General features: G+C 37.0%; 1 protein-coding gene across 1 annotated transcript in view; it reads left to right on the top strand.

Moving 5' to 3' along the window:
- LOC129255703 (protein TANC1-like) overlaps window positions 1–20,492 on the top strand; it is a 37,702-nt gene extending 17,210 nt beyond the window's left edge. Inside the window, exons 11-22 of the mRNA XM_064095957.1 lie at window positions 1,090–1,330; window positions 2,782–3,018; window positions 3,338–3,517; window positions 4,388–4,481; window positions 5,337–5,594; window positions 5,991–6,166; window positions 6,655–6,787; window positions 7,289–7,380; window positions 8,327–8,473; window positions 9,117–9,217; window positions 9,745–10,665; window positions 16,941–20,492. Coding sequence (XP_063952027.1) covers window positions 1,090–1,330; window positions 2,782–3,018; window positions 3,338–3,517; window positions 4,388–4,481; window positions 5,337–5,594; window positions 5,991–6,166; window positions 6,655–6,787; window positions 7,289–7,380; window positions 8,327–8,473; window positions 9,117–9,217; window positions 9,745–10,665; window positions 16,941–17,265 — 2,905 coding nt within the window. The 3' untranslated portion in view covers window positions 17,266–20,492. The remainder of the gene's footprint in view (window positions 1–1,089; window positions 1,331–2,781; window positions 3,019–3,337; window positions 3,518–4,387; window positions 4,482–5,336; window positions 5,595–5,990; window positions 6,167–6,654; window positions 6,788–7,288; window positions 7,381–8,326; window positions 8,474–9,116; window positions 9,218–9,744; window positions 10,666–16,940) is intronic.
- Window positions 20,493–22,846: the final 2,354 nt, after the last annotated feature.

Genomic DNA, 22,846 nt, shown 5'->3' on the forward strand with positions numbered 1-22,846 from the left:
TACTCAAAATAATTTAATATGCATTATGCCTATATGGGCTAAAGTGATCAGAAAACATACAAATGTTCCATCGTCTTGAGTGGTGATTGATGGAGGAACAACACTTTATCACATGATTATCTTTAGACAAGTTCTATGGCAAGATTCTTAATGATGGACCATTATATACACATGTAATATCCTTTTTATATTTAAGTGTAATTGACTTTGTTTGTGGTGCATAACATGCATCTGTTTTGAGGTAACATTTGTGTATTTCTTTAATATTGTAGATTGAGATGCATGTGTATATGAGATGATGATTGCCAAGTAGTTAACCCCACTCCCATGAGAACTCCAGCCAAATATTTTTTTTTTTTTTGGGGGGGGGGCTGATCATAAAATCACAAATTTATCTTAATTCTCGTGTTTTTGTACATGGTTACTGAAAATGTGCGTGTTCATGAGGATGGGGGGGGGGGGGGTGAAGCCCACATCCTGCTATTCTACTGCCCCCATATGAGGGCAATGTAATATGACACTATTGCTGGATTTCCAGTAAAAAAATGAATAGTAGATTAATGGATGTAATTGTTGGAACTAGTTGAATATTGTTCTATCACTATGAGATGGATAAAAATGAAATGAGAATTTGAGAAATAAAGCCTTTCAGGAGAAATTGATGAAGAACAATTACATGTAAGAGAGAAGCTGGCTATAGAGGTGTCTTGCTAAATGATGACTGGATAGGCAAGGTCAGATTTTATATAAATTGTGAAAATGATATTTAAAAAATTGTTGGTGAAAAGAATGAGAGAGATAGGGAGAAAGAGACATCCTTTACATGTGTCTTAATGTCTTTGCAAAATTTCACATAGATCAGATCTTTCATGGCAAAGATCAGAAAGTGGGTGACTCCAAATTGATCCCCTGTAGTAGAAACTTGGTCTGCAGGAGCCCAGTTAAAATAGGATTCAGTTTGAAGGTGACTACCAGAATTTTTTTTAGGTCTTCAAAATAGCCACTTCCACATTCTACACAGATATACAAGTATTATGGTTACAACAATGTCCTTAAAATGTAATAATTGCTTTTTGACTGTTCTTTCAGGAGTGGGCATGCCTCCATGGCGTTCTGGTTGAGTCGTAGAGGGCGTCGTCTTGGGCGTGATCAGTCGTTCGAGCTAGGTCATCACATCCTGAAAGCTCATATCTACAAGACTGTAGGACGCCACCTTCCTGTGGGGCACTTCACAGCCAGAGAACTGCAAGCAATCTGGATGAAGCTCAACGCTGAAGACCTCTCGGCTAGTCTCGTTATGAGGAGGAATATCTTCTTTCCTAATATCAAGGTAAAGATAAAACAAAATAATAGAATTTAATTGATACTAAGACAAGTCTTAAAGGGAAAAGTAAGTTGTTTGACCCATAAGGTCTCATGATAATGAACGTTGATCGCAGGCATATTATGAAATATATTAATTGAAATAATATGTTATCTATATTCAAAATAGAAAGTACCGTAAGTAACGGTCTATTAACCGCACCTTTTTCTCGGCGGGATAGAAGCAAAAGTCGGGGTGCGGTTTATCCATGGTGACGGGTCTGAGCCAGCCCGTCGTAACCCCTCCCGAACACGTAAGACGTCTGCCAGTTCACAACACTTCGAGTGGCCGGGCGTAGCCGCCCAGGGCAATGTCGTTTAGAGGGGTATGAGCCGCAGGTAATGAGAAGCGATTATTACGAAACTTAATCAAATATTGTCCATAACAAGCGCACCCACCTTCATGACACTAATTTCGACTTTACTCTTGATTTAAAGCAGCGAAGTTCCCTGGCTAAGTTCAAAGAGACGCCAAGCATACTCGGTAAAAATTTGTCACAGCTGAGCGAGAGTTGAGTGAGCTGAGCTAGCTTGCGTTGTATTGTGGTTATAGTGCGACTTAAGCTGGCGCTATTCATTTTAACCCCTCCCCTCCAAAGTCCCGTTTCGCGCCAGCTTATTTTTTCTTTCCCGTTTGCTTTTCATAAGATGTACACCACGCACGAGAGAGAGACGGCACGAAGCCGTAAAAACAACTTGAAAAAATGCAAATTTCTTTGTTTCTTGAACCTTCCTGTAATCCCGTATCCAAAATTCATGCCAAGACATCGAATGCTAGACAAATTCTGAAAGTGATTGTGAGGTTGTGATGCAAGAAATGTGAATGTTTCTTCCTCCTTCGCCGGGAAAGACACAGATCATAATTTGATAAGATGTACTGGTACCGTATCGTATGTTGCAATATACAAGAACGGCAGTGCTGTGTGTGTGCACTGTGACTGTGTAAGTGGCCAATATTGTCGGGACCTTTCTTTCTTGCTAACATTTGTTGATGAATTGATCAAGAACAGCAGATTTCCGCATACCCGTAATCTCTTTGGATACTTTGAAATCTTAAACTTAGTTTTTGTTTCTTCGTACCTCAAATATGCATGTAAATGTGAGAAGGATTTTTTTTTTTTTTTTTTTTTTAGTCCAAAGTTGGGGGTGCGGTTAATCCACGGGTGCGGTTTATAGTCCGTTACTCACGGTAGCTAGTTTTATTTGTGGTCTAATATTAAACACCACAGCTGCGGATAGACAAGTTGAAAGATAAGTGCAATCGCTGATATTGATTACAAAAAAGTTGTGTCTGTGTTCCATAAGTAGCTCTTAAAATTGGCATCTGCTTTAAAATTCAAACAAGGAAAGCAATTCTTTTCTCGTTACATCTACCCTTTTTCATGCATGGCTTTTACATTGTTGAATTATCTTATATAGGTTAGCCGATTGTTGCTGCTAGCTGGGGCTTCCCCTAACCAGCGGACAGATGTTCTGAACTGTGCTCCTGTGTTGTGCGTGGCTGCCAGAGAAGGCCATTCTGAGATGGTATCATTGTTGCTTGAGTTTGGAGCCAACGTGGATGCTGAGTGTGATCGGGGAATGACGGCCCTGTGTCATGCAGCGGCAGGTGGACACCTAGAGATCGTTAGGATGTTATTTATTAAGAAGTCTAAGGTAAGCTATGAAACAAATAATGCAATATGTTAGAATGCATGAAAAATTAAGCATGGGATAAATCTCTAGTAAATTGAGCAAAAGTAATTATGGGAAATTAACCAGATATTATTTTTAACTGTTTCTGGGTATTTCTAGGTTTTGGCATCATTTTAAGTTAGTGATGACTTTGATATTTTAGACCAGTCAAGTCCTAGATAAATTTGCATGTTGGAAATTATTGGTAATTATTCTGTGCCTTGGACATCTCACCCTCCAATTTGGTATGAATTTTGGAAGTTATTTCAATAACTGTTCATTGTCTTTTTTTTTTTACTAGGTTGTCCATACTGACAAGAGCGGACGTTGTGCTATGGTCCATGCCGCTGACCATGGTCATCTACCTGTCCTGAGCTTCCTCCTTCAATGTGATTGGACGAAAGATGACCGTACCCAGCTGACCCATAAATCAGTAGCACAGCAAGCCTTAGTAGCAGGGGCAGGAGCTGGTCATAAAGAGGTAAACAAAATTGATCAAGTTTTTAAGATTGATTTCTTTGATATCAAGGACTGCTTGATCAAGAAATAGTTCCTGATATTTTTATGCTTGGTCTTGCTATATATTGATTGATCAACTTAAACTTGGTTGTGATTAGTCCTAAAAAGGACTGTTGGTATGGTGGAGTTATAGAGATTAAAATTCAAAGGCATGATTGATATAGATGAGAGTGACAAGTATCTTTTGTAATATAAGGTGAAGTCCTAACAGGATTTCAAATCTGATGAAAATGAAGACTTGGATGAGATAAGTTAGAAGTCCTGGCAGTTTGAGTGAGTGAGCAGTGGGGAGTTGAAGCGATGAGGCGTCTCAACGCTCTGGGTAAATTGTAATTTTGTATCACTCTATCAATGTGTGTATGTGGGCGCGTCATGGTCTAGTGGTTCTGACTCTCGCCTTTCAGAGGGTCGTGGGTTCGAATCCTAGCCATGGCGTGTTTTCCTTCAGCAAAAAATGTATCCACACTGTGCTGCACTCGACCCAGGTGAGGTAAATGGGTACCAGCAGGAAGTAATTCTTCAAAAAGCTGCGGCACCAGAATCGGTAGACTAGCTTAGCCGGGGTAATATAGGAGCGCCTTGAGTACCTAGCAAGGTGGATATGTGCGCTATACAAATCCTATATTATTTTATATTATTTCATATTTTTTTTATTATTATATACACTTTTTAATAATTTGTAAACCTGATGTGAAACAAATTTCCTTTCTGGACAATAAATATATTCAATTGAATTCAATTCAAGTGATAAAAAACTATCCTAGTGGTATTAAGTGAGTAGATAGAAATCAAGGCCCTTTTATTAATTGTTATGTGCTTTCATTTCCCACAGATCTGTACATACTGTTTGGATCTCACAGACCCTAATTCTCCTACCACCAGCCTTTTGAGTGTTGATGAACCAGATACACTCCATGGAGATACAGGTAAAAAAAAAAAGCTCAGTGATGTAATTATGGGAATTTCCCTCAGTGATATTTTGGGGATTTCCCTTAGTGATGTTGTGAGGATTTCCCCTTGTCATGTAAATTTCATTGTCATGCATGAAAGTCTCTACAAAAATGATGAAATATTTTACATTTAGGTTTGATCCCCCCCCCCCCAAATATTGAATCTTAAAAGGTTTGAATTATTTTACAACACAGCTTAATGTTTATAAAGGGTGTATATTTACATGTTGATAATTCATGATTGCATTGTTGGTCATATTGATGTGTTTTATCTGACAACTAAAAAGTATATATGATATAATTTTGGTGAGAAATCAAGGAACCAACAGCTGCATGTCCTCTGAGTCTTGGTCATGAGGATGACCAAGATGAAGTGCATTATTTTGAACTTTAAAAAAGTTTTCTAGCTTGAAGACCACAGCTTAATACTAAGGAATTATATCTTACTCTGGTTATAGTTAGGAGCTGAGCTGGTGTATATTCACTTGGTCTACCAGCATTTGGTCTACGTCTCAGATAGACTAATGCCATGTGGGCTAATTAGACTTGATCTGCTATCAATTTGGTCTAAGTTCCTCTTGTACTGATTATTTTTTATTTTGTCAAATAAAAATTTGGTTCATTAACACTTCATCTATTCCGAGAGACAGAAGTGGTAAGAGACAGAGTGGATATGAGATGAAATGGGTATAGCCTAGCTGGAAATCGAAACAGGATCACAAATTGTCTAAATGGCAAGAGTAGATGAAGTGGTTGGAGATGAACTGGGATTAGACCATGCGGGGTGAGACAAAGGTGTAGACCAATCAGCGATTTTCCTTTGTTTTACAGCATTGACAGCAGCCTGCAGTCAGGGGCGCACGGAGGTGGTCAAGCTTCTACTGAAGCGAGGAGCATCGGTCCAGAAGAGCAACCAATCCCAGATGACCCCTCTGATCTGTGCGGTCAGGAAAGGCCGATGGGAGATAGTGGACATCCTTCTCTTCAACCATGCTTCGCTAGAGGACACCGACCGGCACGGAAGGTCGCCCCTTATGCTTGCGGCCGGAGAGGGACACCTTGCCGTCCTTGAAGTACTACTTAGTAAAGGTTAGTCAAGATATCATTATTTTGTGGAGGCGTGATGGTGTAGTGGTTCTGACCTTGCCTTTCAATCAGAGAGTCGCAGGTTGGAACCCTACTCCTTGCATTGATATCTCTCAGCGAGAAATTTATACACATTGTACTGAACTCAACCCAGGTGAGGTAAATGGGGTCCTGGCAAGAATTAATTCCTTGAAACATAGTGCTCATAACACCTCTGCTAAAGCCAGGGTAATTAATGCTTCATTAATGTAAAATGCTGAGAGATGTCATAAGGTAAGTGTTAATGTTTTTTTTTTATATTGTGATTGGTCGGTATAGAGGCATGTTTCCTTTTGATTTTTGTAATGAATCAGTTCCTTACAAAATCTGTCCCATTTGTGTCCATGAATTGCAATACAGGAGCTTCAGTACATAGCTCTGATAAGGAAGGTCTGACGGCATTGTGCTGGGCGTGTCTAAAAGGTCACATCAACATTGTCAAGTCACTCCTGGAAAGAGGATCAGCCATAGACCATGATGATAAGAATGGACGGACACCCCTTGACCTGGCCGCTTTCTTTGGAGATCCACAAGTGGTAAGCATTGATTGATTCAAGGGTTTCAGGGGCCTGTTTCATGAAAGGTTACACCTATGGTAACTTTGTCATTAAGTTGCCATGGAAACTGTGATTGGCTGCTTAGCCCTGTTGCCATCATGGTCGTTGCCGTAGTGGCATATTTACCATAATTTTGAGTTTTTATGTCAAGAACCATGAAAAGAGAACACAGACCCAAATTAGTAGTTATGGAGCTTTATATAAAAATCAATGCTGATTTCTAATTTGATGCATGACTTATCATAAGCAATTTAAAAGTGAATTTTAATACTTCAGTAAAATGAACGATGATACAATTTATTAGATGACATCATAGATGCATGTGTGCTGGATACTGTCGCCATTGAGCGATCATCAATCAAAATCTGAGAAAGGGTAGAGGGCAAATAAGAATGATAGATGCTGTTCTTTGGCAGAACTTCCTCACAGCTAAAAATGTCTTCTTCGTCTTTCTTTCACCATGACAGGTACAACTTCTTGTTGAGAAAGGGGCCAATATAGAACACATGGATAATAGCGGTATGAGACCATTAGACAGGGCTATAGGATGTAGGAATACATCCGTTGTATCTGTTCTTCTCAAGAAAGGTGCTAAACTAGGTAGGTCTCCCAATTAAAACATTTGGTTAACATTAAAAAGGTCTTTGATGAACTTTGATGTGCGTTCTATTTACATCTAATTTTGTTCATATGCATAGTGCGTAATTTATATTTCTCTGTTTCCAGCATGTTATTATTCAACAATATAATTACTATACTCAATTGTTTTTTGTGTCTGTCTAAATATCCAACCTCTGTGACTTTGTTCTTGTCTCCTTCCTTACCTCCTATCTCACTCATCTTTCTAAGATGTTCTATCTTCTTTTATTCCATCTTCTTCACCCCTCTGAGCTCTCCCCCCACCTCTCTCATTATGATGGGTATATTCATCTAATTTTTCTATGAGTAATCTATCTAACCATCTTGTAAACTAAATATGATTCAGCCTTTAAGCTGCTATTTTCAGTGTACATGTATATATGGGTATATATCTTTAAGATAAATAAACCATTCAATTAAGTAATTATACATTTACATAAAGTGTTATATTTTTCTTTATAGGTCCAGCATCATGGGCAATGGCAACCTCCAAGCCAGACATCCTTATTCTATTACTCAAGAAACTCATGGATGATGGCAATGCACTCTATAAGGTAACTCACTTTGAATATTCTGTACTACTACTGAATCGGGAGACTTGCATTATCAAGAATTGTTTGCAAAAGGAACATTAGCGTTAAGATTGAATGCATCAGGGAAAAATTTAATATCATTTGATTTGATATCAATTTATTGAGATCACAATATTAAAAAAGTAAAATGCAAAAATATGGAGTAGATGATAGAGATAAAGATAAGCCCAGGTCGACTCATTGCTGTAATAATATGTACATGAACAGTTCGTCATTGATGGAAATGACAAGTACATGACATTGCCATATTTCTAAATATAGCTTTTTTTTGGCTGCTTTAATTTTTTGTTTTTTAATTCTAATGTACAATGTTTTAAAAGTCCAGCAATAACATCATGGTTTTGACAGCCGGGGACAAACGAATAGCCAAATATCTAATATTCTGCACCCCTATCTCAGTATACTTGTATTATTTCTTATCTTGTAATGTTAACCCAGAAAGAGAAATGGAGGGAAGCATGTCATAAATACCAGTGTGCTCTCAGGAAGTTTCCATCCGAAGGGTTTGGTGAAGACATCCGAACCTCATTAAGAATTCTGAGCCATTCTGATTTCTAATATACTTGTGTTATTATCTTGTAATGTTAACACAGAAAGAGAAATGGAGGGAAGCATGTCATAAATACCAGTGTGCTCTCAGGAAGTTTCCATCCGAAGGGTTTGGTGAAGACATCCGAACCTATTAAGAATTCTGAGCCATTCTGATTTCTAATATACTTGTGTTATTATCTTGTAATGTTAACACAGAAAGAGAAATGGAGGGAAGCATGTCATAAATACCAGTGTGCTCTCAGGAAGTTTCCATCCGAAGGGTTTGGTGAAGACATCCGAACCTACATGTATTAAGAATTCTGAGCCATTCTGATTTCTAATATACTTGTGTTATTATCTTGTAATGTGAACACAGAAAGAGAAATGGAGGGAAGCATGTCATAAATACCAGTGTGCTCTCAGGAAGTTTCCATCCGAAGGGTTTGGTGAAGACATCCGAACCTACAAGGAACTCAAAGTCAATCTCTTCCTCAATATATCAAGATGCAAGAGAAAGCTAGAGGTATATATCAACAACCAGGAGCAGAATCTTAAATAATTTGAATAACTTTAAAACAATCAAATATAAATGTTTGTTTTAGATTATGTTGTAGGTGACGTGCATGCTGATTCTTGTCACGATTGTGGAATAAACAGCCGATACCTGGAGGTCGTAGGGAGAGGGGCTGTAGGCCCCCTTTCCCTAGTCTTTTCAGCCTAAAAAATATCCTAGTCTGATAAGGGTTAAGAACGAGTGCATTACTGTCCAACAATAATAAATTCTTTTTTGGGGGGGGGGTCGGGGTTCCGTATTATCCTTCAATTGGTATGGAAAATGATAAAAACGAGAAGGAAATATGTTATTATCGAAATCACCCACCCTACATCCAGATGGAATATACTTATTCACACATGGGTAACAAGAGTGCTTAGGACTTCTGATAAAGTGAGAGTTAAATGCTATAAGCATTTCTTCATATAAATTTTCAATCAAACCCAGCATTTCTTCATAGAATTCAGTACATGATTTGTATAACTGACTAGTATTTTCCAGTTTACTGGATGAATCATATATTCATGGCTATATTAAGTATAATTTACTATTATCATTATTATGATATTTATATTTATATATCTATTCATAACCTCTTTCCCTTTATCTGCAGGATATTACTGGTGCTATTGAATACTCTAGCAAAGCTCTTGAAATCAAACCTAAATGTTTCGAAGCGTACTATGCGAGGGCTAGGGCTAAGAGAGCAATAAGGTAAGATCCGGGGCCCATATCACAAATCTAAGCAATCATGGTAAAACACTTTTTTACGATTGATTGCATTGACTTTACTGTACAATTAATCATGAAAATCAAGTGTACAATTAATTGCTAACCTATGTGTTACGGAACTCTGGACTGCATTTCATCATCATCACACCTGACAACTTTCCTTGATTTTGATTTGCTGAGAAGCACAGTTACTATGGATACTGTCAGATAAAACATAATTTATCAGATAAAACATGCGACAAGTCATGCTGTCATGACCATTTGGTATTTTGCTGTAGTATAGTCTTCTGCTACAATTCACAATAATCCTTCATAATATTTTAATAGAAGTTTGGTAAAACATTGTCAAAATGATAAATAATAGTTCGATGTTGAGGAATAGACCTGTTGCTGATCACATCCCCTTTGGTATGTCATCAAATTAAAAATTAAAAGAGGAACAAATAAATACATTGAAATGTGTGAAATTCCATTCTATGACCTGTCTTATCATTCATGTTTGATTGCAGACAATACGGACCAGCCCTACAGGATCTATTAGAAGCAGTGAAGCTGGCACCCAACAACCGGGAAGTCCGACGACTGCTAGTCAGGGTGAAAGAAGAATGCAAAGAAGAGACCAAAAGACAGCGGGAAGCCAAAGAAGAACGCGAAGAGAAAGAGAAAGAGAAGAAGGAGATGACACCAGATTCCGGTGTTGCAAACTCACAACCAGGAAGTGCTGAACAATCACAGGCGGAGGTCTCCGAACCTGAGGAATCCGGAAGACCCGTCACTTCACCAGCCTCCTCACAGGCTGGACGAAGTGATCCTACGGTGGTGTCTAGCACTGTTTCCTCTGTACAGAACACAAGCAGGGTACATGACTCAAGTGGCGATCTGTCCTCACTGGACAACAAAGGGTTAAATAGCAATAGTTTGAATTCTAGTAGTAGCTCAAGCACGCAGTTAGGATCCATGGACTTTTCTGTTGGCAACGGACACCTAGTTCAAGGGACTGGCGTTTCGCTAAAGGACGAGAATTTGTCTGAGAAGCAGGTGATTACGGAAGTGCAAGATGGACTCAAAGCCGGGGACAAACCCATTCCTAGAAGGGCTCAGGCGGTCAAGATGCCACGGCCTCCTTCCATAGAAGTGGCGACATCGGAGCCGGTGACCTCAGGAGTGGTGTTCTTCAACGCAGGAGCCACAGACAACTCTCTCATCTCCCCCGGCTCCAGCCAGGTTCCCCACTCTCAATCCCCCAAACAACCCAACAACTCAGACTCCAGGGAGAGCACTCCGGAGTCCTCCACCCCTGGCTCCGGCTCTGCATCCGGGTCAGGATCGGGAGCCTTGAACTCTCCTGTCCATAGTTCCGTCAGGCTCCAGGATGTCTCTCACACCATCATGTCCAACCCAACCAACGTCCAAGCAGGGGTGACCAACAGGTGAGAGTCATCGAGATGATCCCCAGGGCTTCCCCCAGTCAATGGGAAAGGTAAAGGGTAGCATAGATCAAAAACAAAAAAATGCAACTTGTCAGCAGTCAGTGTATCCTCCTTCGTGATTCCTACATTGGTGCATCATTCATCCTCTCAAAAAAAAAATAAAACAAACAACCAACTTCCCTTTTAACCCCAACTCCCTGTCCAGGTTGGTCCGGGGACATTATCTTTCTCCTCTATATTTGTTTCTAATTCTTCTATGTCAAATTTCATTAACTCTTGATTTGTAAATTTGATTATCAGCAAACCATATTAATTGCCTTTGCACTATGAGTTATTTCACATGGGGGAAAAATTAACAATACTAAAAAAAAAAAGAAAAAAAAATCATTGAAACTTCTTTTAACCACTAATTGCTGAAGCTAGCAGCTCTTTGCATATCTAACATCACCTGCTGAGGTGTCCTAAAAAAAAAACGGAACTATTAAATCTTGCTTTAGATTACTTATTTACGTAGCTTGATAATGAAACACTAATTTTATTTATGCTCCTTAAAAATGTTAAACTCACCTATATATACAGCAATTAAAGCTATAATTTAGATACATAGTCTAACATTTCAGACAGTCTAGCACTTTAATATGCAAAGCTGAGACAATATTCTAACCATTATAAAATGAGTCCACCTGGCAGCATGAAATTTTTGCGTTATTTGTTTAGCTTTAGATTTTTTTTTGCATGATCTTTGTTGCATCTTCTGTTTTGCAGTGGCTTTTTAGAAACACTAATTTAAAGAAGGCATCAACATTGAGTGTGTTTAGCATCTCTTTCCTCATGTAGAATCGAGATTTTAAAACATGTTCCAGTATAATTATTTTACTTAAACAAACATTAGTTTTTTTTGTCTCACCTGCGAAGCAGAGTGAGACTGTAGGCGCCGCTTTTCCGATGGCGTTGGTGGCGGCGTCAACACCAAATCTTAACCGAAGGTTAAGTTTTTGAAATGACAGCATAACTTAGAAAGTATATGGACCTAGTTCATGAAACTTGGCCATAAGGTTAATCAAGTATTACTGAACATCCTGCCTTAGTTTCAGGTCACATGATCAAGGTCAAAGGTCATTTAGGGTCAATGAACTTAGACCATGTTGGGGGAATCAACATCAAAATCTTAACCTAAGGTTAAGTTTTTGAAATGTCATAACTTTGAAAATATATGGACCTAGTTCATGAAACTTGGACATAAAGTTAATCAAGTATTACTGAACATCCTGCTTGAGTTTCACGTCACATGACCAAGGTCAAAGGTCATTTAGGGTCAATGAACTTTGGCCAAATTGGGGGTATCTGTTGAATTACCATCATAATTTTGAATGTTTATGGTTCTGATTCATGAAACTTGGACATAATAGTAATCAAGTATCACTGAACATCCTGTGCAAGTTTCAGGTCACATGATTAAAGGTCAAAGGTCATTAAGGGTCAATGAACTTAGACCATGTTGGGGGAATCAACATCAAAATCTTAATCTAAGGTTAAGTTTTTGAAATGTCATCATAACTTAAAAAATATATGGACCTTGTTCATGAAACTTGGACATAAGGTTAATCAAGTATTACTGAACATCCTGCTTGAGTTTCACGTCACATGACCTAGGTCAAAGGTCAATTAACTTTGGCCAAATTGGGGTATCTGTTGAATTACCATCATAACTTTGAATGTTTATGGATCTGATTCATGAAACTTGGACATAATAGTAATCAAGTATCACTGAACATCCTGTGCAAGTTTTAGGTCACATGATTAAAGGTCAAAGGTCATTTAGGGTCAATGAACTGTGGCCAAGTTGGGGGTATTTGTTGAATTACTGTCATAACTTTGAAAGTTTATTGTCTAGTTCATAAAACTTGGACATAAGAGTAATCAAGTATCACTGAACATCCTGTGCGAATTTCAGGTCACATGACCAACGTCAAAGGTCAATGAACTTTGGCCATAATGGGGGTATCTGTTGAATTACCATCATAACTTCGAAAGTTTATGGATCTGATTCATGAAACTTGGACATAAGAGTAATCAAGTATCTTTGAACTTCCCGTCCGAGTTTCAGGTCACATGACCAAGGTCAAAGGTCATTTAAGGTCAATGAACTTTGGCCATGTTGGGGGTATTTGTTGAATTACCATCATATCCATGTAAGTGTATTGGTCTAGTTCATAAAACGTGGACATAAAAGTAACCAAGTATCACTGAACATCTTGTGCGAGTTTCAGGTCATATGACCAAGGTCAAAGGCCAATGGACTTTGGCCATGTTGGGGGTATTTGTTGAATTACCATCATAACTCTGTAAGTATATTGGTCTAGTTCATAAAACTTGGACATAAGAGTCATCAAGTATCACTGAACATCTCATGCGAGATTCAGGTCACATGACAAAAGTCAAAGGTCATTTAAGGTCATTGAACTTTGGCCATTTTAGAGGTAATTATTAGATTGCTGTCATAACTTTCAAAGTCTATAGTTATAGTGTATAAAATGTGGATATAGGGGTAATCAAGTATCACTGACAAGTTTTAGGTCACATTGTATCATATGAATGGTGTTTTTTTTAATAATTATTTTATAGTAGTTTTCAAAGTCAGCACTGCTGCTATATTGAATCGCGTGATGCAGGTGAGACCGCCAGAGGCATTCCACTTGTTTCATTATGGGGTGCAGTTCAAAAAACTTTTTGAATCACACTATGCAATCCCTATTGATTTGTTTAGGCCAGAAACACATACTGAATATCTGATCACTTTTACCAGATTCTGGATTCTGAGAAAATGCATGTCCCACACTATTTAAGGAAATGGCCTCAAGCCAGGGCAAAACATCACTCGTGACAAGATCCCTCCCCCTCAGTTCAAAGTGCGCCACTCAGCTGCACAGTGACAAGGTCGTTTTTGTATGTGTTTATAAGTGTATTTTGATAGTGGGTATAGAAGCTTGTTCCGTACTGGAAAGAGTTGATAAATGCAATCATTGTTGTGTGTTAAACTATGCAGTATGAAATGAGGCTTGTTCTTTGTTTGTGCTTTAGCTTTTTTTTAATGCTTTGTGTCTCTTTAACTTTTGTTTTGTAACGTAATATTTTCTCCCAACAGTCCTCTAATAGCTGATGAAAGACCAATCAGTTAATTTTCTTCCAACGTTCAAACCTGTCTAAAGATTTAGTAAAGATCAGCGAATGTGAAATATGTTTAACTATCATAATAGCGTAATGATCTGGGAAAAACTTCCACGGGGGCCCAAGGTTAATTCGCCCCCCCCAAAAAAAAAATGTCCTACAGAGCCCTGGAAGACTGATCAAGAGCCCTTTGAATTCCCCAAAGTTCCAACATAATCTAATTTTTTTTTAAATAGCAAAATTGGACTGGTGATCTCAAAAAATTGCCTGCAAAAAAAAATTGTTCCTGATAGTGACCATTATGTCCCATTTCAATTGGATGATTAGTTTGTGGCTATGCCAATGTGATGGTTGAATAGATTTTAGTCCATCTCATGGTAATGTTACTATCTTTCTAGATAATAAGACACTGTAAACATCAGGGTGTAATAAAAAAAATACACTTGATATCCATAATTGATCATTACTTTTTGTACATTGATTACCGTAGACTTTCAGTGATACTTCACTGTACAATTGATTTTATCTTTAATGTAAAATGCCCGGATGTAAATAAATATAGTTCATTTTCTATCAGAAAGCTACCAAGACCATATCCTCAATTTTTGTCTGATTCCGTGCTCGAGAAGTTACTTTATACCAAAAAGGAAAGTAATTCATTGTTGAAATCCAGACCTTTTCAAATTTGACATTTCATTTTGAAATTTTACTCATGAATATTACATTTTAGAATGCTCTTTTTGTATTCATGATACACTGTGGATTTTATATGAAAATGAATCCAAGTTTTGAAATGGAGAAATCTTCAGTTTTATTCTAACATATTAAAGGCATTGTAAATGAAGACGGCTAGGCATTCATGAATATCAGTCCATTGTTTTGTGCATCTTAATCATGCATTTAATTTGATGCTTCAGCATAGATTAGAACAGGACTAAAATTATTTGAAATTTATATTATAATAACAAAACATATATGTGTGCAATTAGCTAATTGTTTTGTATTCTCTTCTGTTACCCCCTCTTTTTTTATGGGCATCTTATTTCATTTTAAAGAATAAAAAATGATGGAAGCTATGTTCTATGTAATGATTATTACTCCTTCTAGCCCAAGAAATATTTTACCCCTGATTTATTTTTCTTATGGAATTAATCTTTGCAATGTTCCTTTTTCTCAGCCTCATAGGAGGGATTCAATTTGGGGTATTGAGATTAATTTTTGTATTAAGACATCAGATATCTGAATTAAAAGAGGGGATTTAATCATTCTATATTTAGAGGGAGGGGGGTGGGCCTCTTTTAGTGGTTTTTGATAACAGACCTGACAACATTGCATCTTGTGTTTGGATGATATGCTCCTTTTTGCCTTGACTGTTTTTTTGTATTGTCAAATACTGGTGTTAATATTGGAGTGGGAATGTTTGAATTTTTTATCACATTTTAAGTAAATTGTATCAAAACCATCAGGGCATATCGGGTACTTGACTTTGAAGATTAAAAAAAATAAAGTTGTGAGGAGAATCAAACTTGAAATAAAATGATTTCTTTTAAAACGGGAGAAATGAAAAATAAAATGGTGAAAGTTTAGACCGTGCAAAAAACTTTCTTACTGCCTGTTCAATTAGCGAATACAAATTATTTTATTTTTGGATTTTGACCCCACAAAGTTTTGATAAAATACTTCTTTGTAACAAACTACAGGTTTGAACTATGAATAGGGTAAATTCCAACTTGAATTTGATGGTCAGTCACAAAGAAAAGCAAACTCCAAAATACAGACACTCGCAGAGGATTAGCAAAATTTAAGTAAGAATAACACCCGTTTTTCAACATTTAGAAATTTCTAACTTTCTTATTTTTTAGAAAGTCAAAAAGGGGCCTAAGCTTTCGATCCTAGCAGAATCTTTGTCTGATTTGGTTCAATCTTTCATCTATCTGCCTCTGATTTTTTTTTAAACGAGTTTCCACTTGGGGTGGATTCCCTTTTAAAGATCGATATTTGGACTTTTGAATCCTCCTCATTTTCATCTCCTTCAAAAAACAAATTTCTGATATTGATCGGTAGTTATTAACCAGTAATGTTGAGATGCAGTGGCGGACCGTGACCCGGAGGAGACAAAGTATTGGAGATGCACAGCATTGTTCACTAACAATACAGTGCCCCTCCAATCATTGTCTCCTCGGGGTCACAGTCCGCCACTGTTAAGATGTCAAGCGAACTACATTAGTGTTATTCTTCTTTGTAAACATGAAATATGTATTCTTGCATAATTTAATCTAAATTACATCTTGTACAGGAATATTTGCTAGACCTGCACTTGATTTTTCATACATTTTCATTGTATCCATGATTCATTATATCTTTTTAGTCTTCACCTTATTCTGCATTCACCTAAATTACAAAAAAAAAATAGAAATAAAATAATTCAATCTCATTTTCTATTTCTTGCAAACATGGAAGAAAATCTTCCATACTCTTCTAAACTTGGCTTATATATTTTTGATAAGTATCTTGGGCATATAATTATTTATGGTGTCAACTAGTCCATATATCTCACAGGTTTTGGCATTAATACTGTCACATTTTCAATTCTATACCATAACCTTGTCTGATAGACATATGGAGTAAATTTGAATACGTTCTGTTTATGCTGTTAATAGACAAAGGGGTTTGAAACTTTGAAAAAATTCTATCAAACTAGATTTTTATTGGTCAACTAGTTAGCATGCTGAATCTTGGGAAGGTTCGATGAAGCTATTTGTAAAGGTATGCCTGAATATCGAGACTGGCAAGCAATGTGTCGCACTCATTCAGTTTTCATAATATCTATTACTTGTCAGTATATGCACGTATTGATCAAAATCATTCCTGCAAAAATACATTTTCAAACAAAATATATTTTGTCCTATAGTTTGAATATGATGCTGAAATATGAATTGGGACAAAATGAGGAATGAGGACTCTTTTTGTATTTTGACTTTTCATATTCCAGATATTTGCGTTATTCATTATGCTATGAATAGCTTTTCAACCAACCCCAGGTTTTGTTAATCTTTAATGAAAATATATATCTTTTATTACTTATTATCACTTCATTAACCGGGCAGTGTACCTCAGCAGCCACCCGCACAGCAAGCCACCATCTTAGAAACAAGAGGTTCCACATCATCTAATCCTTCCACATCATCATCATCCTCGTCCTCCTCCTCAGCCACTTCCCCCTCATCGTCGTCATCTCCAGGCCAGGCTCCTGCCGCTCCAGGGGCTGGGGCTGGGTCAGTGGTCGGGCGTGGTGGAGGGGACTTGGATGGGGGCAACGCCGTCAGCGCATCACCCGTTTCTCCGCAGAATCCCGCCCAACAGCAGCTGCACCAGGAGTTCCCGCGACCAAATACAAAACATACCATATACATAGGCCCCACTGCATTGTAACCATGGCTACAAAGTGTTTGCAGTTTTAACGTTAGATTATTTTTACCAAGGAATGCTCTCATTTGATGGTGATCATCCTCACAAACACAACAGCAAAAATTTACAAAGGTGGTTTCAATTGTACCATGGTACAATACTATGGAATATTCAGATTTTATGTCTGTATTGATGCTTATTTCATCACGTACACTAAAGAAAAGTCCAATTATAAATGCACACTTTTGGCAATGGGCGCTAAATACATGCTTGAATGAAGCATGATAATATAAGAAGTCTGCAAAGTCCATTGTTATGCACCATGGTACAATCAAAACCACCTTTGTGAATTGAGGCGAGCAAGGCCAAATGAAAATCACTACTTGACTTTATACACGTATCGAAGCACTATTCATGTATGGCACTGGAATAGGGATTTATTTTATTTATTTGCAAACGTGGAGTTTGCATCTATTTTATGGTTGGTTTCTCATATCATGCTTTATACTAACCTTGTGGAAGGTGTTCATTAATCAATCCATCGGTCCGCAGAACAACTAAACATGCCACCTGCAACTGTAGTTGAAACGAGAAAAATTCAATCGCATTAAATCTGCAGAAAAATAACCCAACTTAATTCATAAAAACAAAAATCAATCTTCATTTTCCATTGCAATGAGAATTCAGTGAAATTACGTTACATGGCATAAGGGGAGTAGCTTGCAAGTGATATCACAAAATTAAATCTTAAAAAAAATCTTTTAGCAGGAATCCCGCCAAAATCTTTTCAAAGCTCATCTCGGGGCATTCCCCATTACTTTGTCTTTGATGAAATGACAGGATTGGTATTAAATGAAAAGCTATTTGCACGATTCCTCCGCAAAAGACGGGAATCTGGCATTTGACATGGTGCGTATCTTTTCCAGTTTGTGAATCTTTGACTGATCTTTATGAAGTATTGTCTCAAGTGTAGCTCCTGTAAATGGAGGGATTCCTTGATGAAATTTATTAATCAATCAACATCTGCATTGTATTCATGATAAAAGAGTACTCTCTTTCCGTCCTTTTGTTATTTTGTGTAAAATCCGTTTATGGCTTGCTTTTCTTATCATCTTCAAAGCTTCAGCCCTTCATCAAAATTGAATTAATGGGAAATGTCCATATTTAGTCCATGGGACCTTTAACGTATTCATTCTCAAATTAGCAAAATCCTTCTTAAATTGAAATAGCAAATGCTTTCACAAATCAAAAAATATCATCTTAGAATAGAAAATGCTTTCGCAAAACATCATTTTTATACAAGTTCTTGCATGTAAGCAGTTAATTACTCAATAATTGGCAGTAATAAATATATTTTCTCACGTTTACTCCATACTGTGCTGCAATATATTTACAAATTGCAAATTTTTTTTTTTTTCAGGCAGAAATTAAATTATTTGCAAGATGATGTGTACAAGTATTTAAGACTTGTTTTCAGTACTAAATTTGTCTCAGTTTCTTTCTGTACTGTATGGAAAGTGTGCACCACTGGGAAAGTGTGCACCACAATATTGTATTGTTGCCAGGAGTAGCAAAGGAAGAGGTTGACATTTTATGATGTAGCAGTTTGGTGTGTAAATTATGCACTCTTTCTATTTATTTTTTTAATGTATTGGAACATTGGAAACCTCAGAGTTAATTCACCATATTGTATTTCAACCATACACAAATGAAATTCACAATCCATGTACTTACTGTAATTTAATTCATTCTGATTAGTATTCCCTATTTATTTATATTAAGTAATAAAAAAAAAGACTTTCATTTTTATACTTGGTCTATGAATTCAGTACACTTTCGTATGAACAATATGTAACAATATATTCACCTCTAATATTATGAAGTCAAATTAAAGGCATTTTGTAATTTGGAATTTTGAGAGAAAAAAAAGAATAGAGACCTTGACCCTGGAATGGTTATGGTACTTTTGAAATGTATCAGATATGTTGGCTGAAGTTACTTGGTATCCAATCTCACACGGCTGTCACACTTACCGGTAAGTGTTTTAGTAAGTGAAAGCTAACGTATGTAGGCTATGGCAAGCTGATTTCTTAATCCCATTTCTTGTTTATATCAAGAATTGCTTTTTGTTTAAGACATAAATGATTCTTCATATAAACAATTTGACTTTGTGATTAAAAAAAAATGCAATTCTTGATATAATTAGTAATTATTAAAACGAGACAAATATGTGTAATAGAGAAAAGTGATTCATTTAATGTGAATGAATCATGAAAGCATAAAAGCTTAATATCTTCCGTGCTGTGGTCCTACTTTCATATTTGAGAAAAGTATCCAAACTTATGGCACATTTCAGACTGTCATATACCTATTATTTAAATCTATCATTTGAAAGATAAATGTAATTTTTTTTCTCCATAATTTATGGAACTTACCAGGAACCACTTCTCCTTGTTGTAATGACAAAATGAATTATCATAGTTCATATTTTGGGGTGTGTTGGTGAAGGAATATAGATTTAAAATGAATAGGAATAGATGAGGGATGGAGAAGTTAATCAAGGCAGCCAAGTTTTTAAACGTAAATATGATTTACTTGTCATTCATGCCTGAATAGTTTTTTAAAACAATTATTAGATAAAGTTAATAGCAATTGCTTACACAGAATGCACTTATCAAGCACTTATTCTAAATTTGTAGACAACGAAAAAAGTAGCAGTTATTTGAATGGAATTTCCCTTTGATGAAGATAATGTAATGCTCTTTAGTAGCAGTTTAAGAATTGGTATGAATAAAATTTTCTTCTTGAAATGCTAATGCCCATTTTACACTTCAGATTAACAATTTCACATGTACTTGTATTTATGAAGCCATTGATCCTAACTTATATCAGTGCTGTGTGAGGAAAAATTCATTATTCTTTATCTTTATTGTATTTTTGAACCAAAGAGGAGAGAGAACACTGATTTATTTGATTGAATTGATTTATGTAGCAGCTATAAATGTTTTATTTTCTGCACTAGCATTTGTTATGATGATTGTATATTTCTGATATAAGCGCTGATTTCAGTTTTAAATATGTGTACATGACGGAGGATATGGCTGCACTGGAGGACTTTGTGTCAGGAATCGATTACTATATGAATTTCACAAACGGATTTGTTTTTTGAGCTGGTCAGTGTTGACCAGCATTTGTATATTTAAGGATATGTACAAAACAAATAAACTGGCTAAAATTTAAGCTTAACTTAATCTTTGTTCTGTGATATTGTCTATTCATTTGAAGTTCATTGTATGTCACTCTTCTATGCCGTCGGTTTGAATGTTATTTGTATGATTCGATGAAGAGAGACAGTGAGATTAGTAATAAAGGGAGCAAGCCAAAGTGGAAGGGGATTGATATTATGGGATAGTCAGGGACAGTGTCACAGGGAGATAATGCCCCCTATGAATTTTCAAGAAGACGGGGGGGGGGGGGGGGAGAAAATAAAAGAGAATATATTCTTACAAGATGTTTCTGAATAAAGGTAGCCAAAAATAATTCAAAGGTTGGCTATATCAACAAAGCTGCCAACCTTTGTTAACCAAAAAACATACTGATCCATAACTAAAAACATATTTTGCAACAAAAAATAATATTTTGTCACTTTTGATTACGAAAAAACATACAAATATCGGTAAAACATTAGTTGGCAGCTTTGTATCAAGAATACATGCGATTTCTTCACCAACACACGAAGTAACTTCAGCTTAATGACACCTTGCTTGCGTTAACATTGTCATGGATCGCAGGGTTATGGTCCTTTAAATAAGAAGGGTACAAAACCTACTTTTCCATGTTTTAGTTTGTAGAGTATGAAAACTGTTATTTTCTGTGTTTCATTGGGGGTTTTTCACAGCAACTTTCGATGAAGTGCTATCCCCTCTGCTAACTTTTTGCAAGTGATTGTCATGTTGCATAACCAGTGCCTCGCTGTAATTGTTATGTCTTCAACCAGCAGAGTGCAATGTCAGGCATGCATAACCCCACTTTCTTCTGAATGATTGACATTTTTTCATTCTCATGTAACTGGGTAAATTTTCAGCTGAAACATGAATGACCAGCATTCTTCTTTAAGAATGATGGTGATATGCTACATTGTTATTTAAGGGCCTATTGCTCTGGCAGCAAAGTCATGTAGACAATATATCACTGTACCCATAGTATAATGGATATAAGGGATGCATTTTGTTTGTGGTTCACAGACAGAGATCCTCCAAAAAGTCTATCTGGGCTATTGTATGAAACAAGGGTAATTCTGGCAGGCAGTTGAGTGCAAGATGTTCTCAAACTTTGTCAGGAGACAACTGGAGGCTCATTCAATGACGACTGTATGCCGTAATGGAGTTTAGGATAAGGCTTCCAACTTTTCTCCTTATTGCACGCTTGGATCTTGACGTCTTTACAAATTACACAAGCGTCATCAGCTGCTGGATAGAGATTTCCACAGGCCGAGGTATGACCATTCGAGGTGGCTCCTGGGCAGGATTGAGGGATTTCCTTGGAAACTTTATAGTCGGCGATGAAGGCGAACTGTTATGGAGTACGCTACTGCAGGACAGCCACCGGGGTTCACTTGCAGTGTAAACATGGCAGAAGAAAATGGAGTGCGTGGGCTAGCATGTATGGGAGTGGCCAAATTATTGGGCCACTCTTCAACAGAAACATGAAGGGTGGCATGCTCTTAGACTTGAACAATGACAACGTTGTGCCCCAGCTTGAGGAAATCTTTGAAAGACAGGATCAAGGAATGATCCTGCACCTTTGGTGGGTACAGGATAGTACTCAAGCTCACCGTCTTCGTGCGGTCCGTGAGAGGCTGGTAGAGCTATTTGGCCAACGCCTGATAGCACTTGATCATGAGGTGGTATGGCCTTTATGATTTCCTGACTTAACACCCTGTGACTTTGTCCTTTGGGGGACATCTCAAGAGCAGGGTACACACATCCCAACCACGTGAACTTGGTGACTTGCAGGTGCGTATTCAGCTTGAGATCAATGTTCTTTGTCATGATCCCACAATGATTAGAAGAGCAATGCAAGACGTGCAGTTGATGGGGGAAGTGGACATGTTGAAGGTGTTGGTGCATGCATAAAAGTTAAGGGCTGTACAGTCACTAGAAAAAGGTTAAAAGAGGGGAAAACAATGAACCTGTGTACCCCTTCACCTTCAAAGGACCCTTACTATGTGACCCTTGAAAATGGTGAAGCAAATTGAGTTGCTGATGAGTTGCTTTGTATTGCAGAATGACCTTTGAACCTGGTTACCTTTTTTTAGAATATAAATACATGCATGTGTGCTTATAGGGTTTGGTTGGATGTGTCATGATTTGTGTATGGAGTTGGTATCTGTATGTGAGAGAGATACAGTATCTACCTGACTTATTTGTAAATCATACATTCAACAGTTGCAAATCATGATCATCCATTCAAGAATGATTACGAATCATTACATGTCATGTATATTTTTAGACTTTTTCCAAGAGATGAGATGACATGCATTCATAAAGATATTCAATTATTATTTCAATTGGTATTACTTGGCAAAAATGTTAAATTCAAATAA

This window comes from Lytechinus pictus, chromosome 3 (assembly GCF_037042905.1).
Source record: "Lytechinus pictus isolate F3 Inbred chromosome 3, Lp3.0, whole genome shotgun sequence".
Taxonomy (NCBI): Eukaryota; Metazoa; Echinodermata; class Echinoidea; order Temnopleuroida; family Toxopneustidae; genus Lytechinus; species Lytechinus pictus.